General features: G+C 37.3%; 1 protein-coding gene and 1 long non-coding RNA gene across 3 annotated transcripts; one reads left to right on the top strand and one right to left on the bottom strand.

Moving 5' to 3' along the window:
- Nucleotides 1-2,164, top strand: LOC104705982 (peptidyl-tRNA hydrolase 2, mitochondrial-like). Of its 2 annotated transcripts, none has more exons than XM_010422092.2 (8): nucleotides 1-61; nucleotides 214-435; nucleotides 552-610; nucleotides 719-778; nucleotides 859-928; nucleotides 1,176-1,245; nucleotides 1,421-1,447; nucleotides 1,795-2,164. In XM_010422092.2, the coding sequence occupies exons 2-8, from the start codon at nucleotides 247-249 to the stop codon at nucleotides 1,842-1,844; spliced, it is 525 nt and encodes a 174-aa protein (XP_010420394.1). In that variant the 5' UTR covers nucleotides 1-61; nucleotides 214-246; the 3' UTR covers nucleotides 1,845-2,164. The 2 variants fall into 2 exon arrangements, with proteins under 2 accessions (XP_010420394.1, XP_019083844.1); XM_019228299.1 differs by lacking the exon at nucleotides 1-61 and adding an exon at nucleotides 76-123.
- LOC104705981 lies at nucleotides 2,198-3,271 on the bottom strand. The gene is made up of 2 exons (XR_754402.1): nucleotides 2,545-3,271; nucleotides 2,198-2,443 (listed from the first exon to the last, which is right to left on the bottom strand). It is a non-coding gene; the product is annotated as an uncharacterized LOC104705981 (long non-coding RNA).

Here is a 3,280-nt window from a genome sequence, read left to right as displayed (position 1 = left end):
GGGTTGAAAAAAAAAAAAAAAAAAAGAAAAGACTGCAGAGCCGTCTCTCATTCTCGAACTCGTAAGCTTCGTCGATTCTCTTCTCTAGACTTTTTGATAATCCTAAATTGTCCCATTTCTACTGTAGAAACCTGACCCGAGCCGATTAAAAACGCTTGATTTCAATTTTAGATTCTCTTAGTTCAATCAAATCAACTTTTGTGTGTGTTTCAGGTTTTGGGTAGGATAGAAGGAATATACTTGGCGATGGATTTAACGTGGTTGAGTGCCCTAATAGTTGGAGCTGCACTTGGATTCTGCATTGGCACTCGCCGTTCCAATTCCAAACCTGTTGTTGTTGTTTCTGCTGCTGTTGATGGAGATACCAAAACTCAATCCAAGAAGGGTCTACTCGAGATCGAGAAGCTCGCCGATATACTCGATGATTTCAAGATGGTTTCTTTTTTTTTTTTTTACTACATTTTGTCTCTTTTATACTGTAATCGAAACACAATCAGTTGTTGTTGAATTGACTTTGTTATCAATCTGTTTTTTGTCTTCTCACTCCTCAGGTTTTGGTTGTGAGGAATGATCTTAAAATGGGCAAAGGAAAGATTGCAGCTCAGTGCAGGTGATTGTAATCATGTTCTCTCTGTTTCTCTTTATTGTTTCATTCTTCTTAATATTTGGGGTGTTCTTGTACTGATTGTTTTGATTTTTGTTTTGCGTTTTTTTGCAGTCATGCCACTTTAGGATTATACAAAAAGCTTGTTCGTCGAGCTCCAAAAGCATTGGACTGGTATTCCCTCTTAAGTCATAAACAAATCGATTTGTTTACTTAATGATTAGAATAAAAAAAGTATTGGTTTGCTATTGCAGCTGGGAGGAGTGTGCACAGCCAAAAGTGGTTGTTAAAATCGAGGACGAGGATGAGATGCTAGAATTGCAAGTGAGTTTACTATAACAATTTCTAGTGTTGTTACTGTAAAGTGGATTGTGTGATTGAAATCTATTTTGGGATCCACAGTTTTAGTGCTGTTGACAAATTTGATCTTCACGAGCTTTGTAGGAGTTGCCAGATGTTACTTTCTTGATATATCAGTCCATGAATTATTTTAAGGGGAATTTGAGATTTCATGGAGCTGATCCATTTCTTAGATGATGCATTGACTGTTCACATTTCACAATATTGACAGGAAAGGGCTAAATCCCTTAAACTGCCTACCCATATCACCATCGATGCTGGAAGAACGCAGATCGCCCCAAGTGAGTTTTATAGTTCATGCCCCTTTCAAATGTCAAAAATCCCTTGGTGCTTTTGCCTTTGTTAGCTGGTTAATTAACAGGGATAAATCCTCCTTCACCTGATCTTCTTTTGTTAGTTTTTTAGGAGCATTTTTTGCAAATAGTGAATCTAATACACGTCTATCTCCTTTTCCAGATTCAAGGACAGTCATGGCTATTCTTGGTAAGTTGTTATATCTGATCCATGTCGTTTGTTTTAAAGTTAACTCTGATGGAAAAGAGATGAGTTTGAGAGTTGCAAATTCAATTACCCTAGATAACTACATGTGCTAGCTTATTAGTTCAATCTTGGTGCGTGTCCTTCAACCTGAATGGAATCTATAGCTCATAAGAACAATATATGAAAATCTAAGCTATAAAGTGGGACGTATAGTGTTGTATGGTATCCAAATTCATATTGTTCTGTGATAAGAGAATTGAGATTCTTCTAGTAGAATTTGTTTGTTGGTTGGTTATCATCAGCTTTTCTTAGCATAACATTCTAACACTTAAGAGGTGTTACTTCCGCAGGACCAGTTGAAGTTGTTGATGAAGTGACAGGTGGGCTTAAGCTTCTGTAGCACCTTCAAATTTCGATGTGACTTCTCTTCAACCGGATCTCTCAGATGGACCAAGCAGAAGGGAGAACATGAACTCCACCTTCTGACTTCGTCTGGGACTATCTGTGAGAAATCTTTAGTTGTTACGTTTACTCATGATGATGACGAAATATCCCATTTTAAAACATTTTGGACATGTAGAATTTAGAATTTGCCTCTCCAGGATTAGATTGATTTGACCAATGGTGATATCAATTTTTTTTACTGGCTTTGTATAAGGGGTACCAAATGCTCGAGCATTTTTTGGCACATTGAGAAAATGGCTTTGTTCTAATACCCAATCCATGGAGTGTTGGTTAGATGAACATGACAAATGCAACAAAAAATCTTGTTTTATTATGAACACACTAATGGTATGGAGTGTGATTTTGTATTCTTCAGCACAAATAAAGAAGAACTATTCATCTACAAAATTTGCTTAAATATACAATCTACATGAGGTCTATAAGACAGTGCTTATGATCCTTTTCTTTGTCTGTTAACAAGAGATCGTTCCTGAAATCTGCAGTAACCATGTGAAAACCCTGAATGTATGGTTTCACTCAGGTTGCTTTCGAAGCCTGCATGATGTTGGAAGACCCATTCAGGTAATATGAAATTGCAATGAGAAATCAAACATCAAACAGATATAGGGAGGCAACTAGAGGAAGTAAATGAGAACCTGTTTGGTGATTGTTTTCTGGCTTTGTACCTATCTGCCAAGCTTAGCATTATGGCACTGCTATTGATATGTAGTTGACAGGTCCAGATATAAACTGATGTGCTGATTCAATAATTGCTAACTTGATATCGTCAGACCAGAATGTGCAAATCAAAACTATTGTTTCTGTTTCAGTGAATAATGAACTGACCTCTTACGATCCTACTGTTTGGTGGAGTGCATAGAGAAAGCATCATCACCAGAAACCTTTGCAGGAACACAGCCCATTATTGAAATGATGGAAGCGACTAGAGTCCCTCAATATAATCTCATGATCAATGATTCTGGACATGTATGTGAATGCAGTATGGCAATCACCACATACCCGTAAATTCTTAGTAATCCTGATAGCAGCACCTTGAGGAGTTGTTAAAATACCGTATGCAAGAGCCAACTTCTCACTATGCTCCAAAAGAAGATCATCTTTCTCTTCATCGTCTACATCATGAAGAGCAAAGCCTGTTTCAGGAACATAACCAATATCCTTGATGCGTTGCATATAATCTGAGAGGACCTGGTATATTTCCTTAGTGTATGGATGAGTTTTATCACCAACAAAGAACGTAGTAGTTCCTTTAATTCCTTCGACCCAACTACAACCAGGTCTTTTTTTAATTCCATTATGTCTCATCAATGATCTGATCCTAGCCACATCTTTCCAACGACTTGCATTTGCATATAAATTTGAGAGCAATGT

Source organism: Camelina sativa, chromosome 8, assembly GCF_000633955.1.
Source record: "Camelina sativa cultivar DH55 chromosome 8, Cs, whole genome shotgun sequence".
NCBI classification, from domain to species: domain Eukaryota; kingdom Viridiplantae; phylum Streptophyta; class Magnoliopsida; order Brassicales; family Brassicaceae; genus Camelina; species Camelina sativa.
This window is presented reverse-complemented; position numbering and strand designations above follow the sequence as displayed.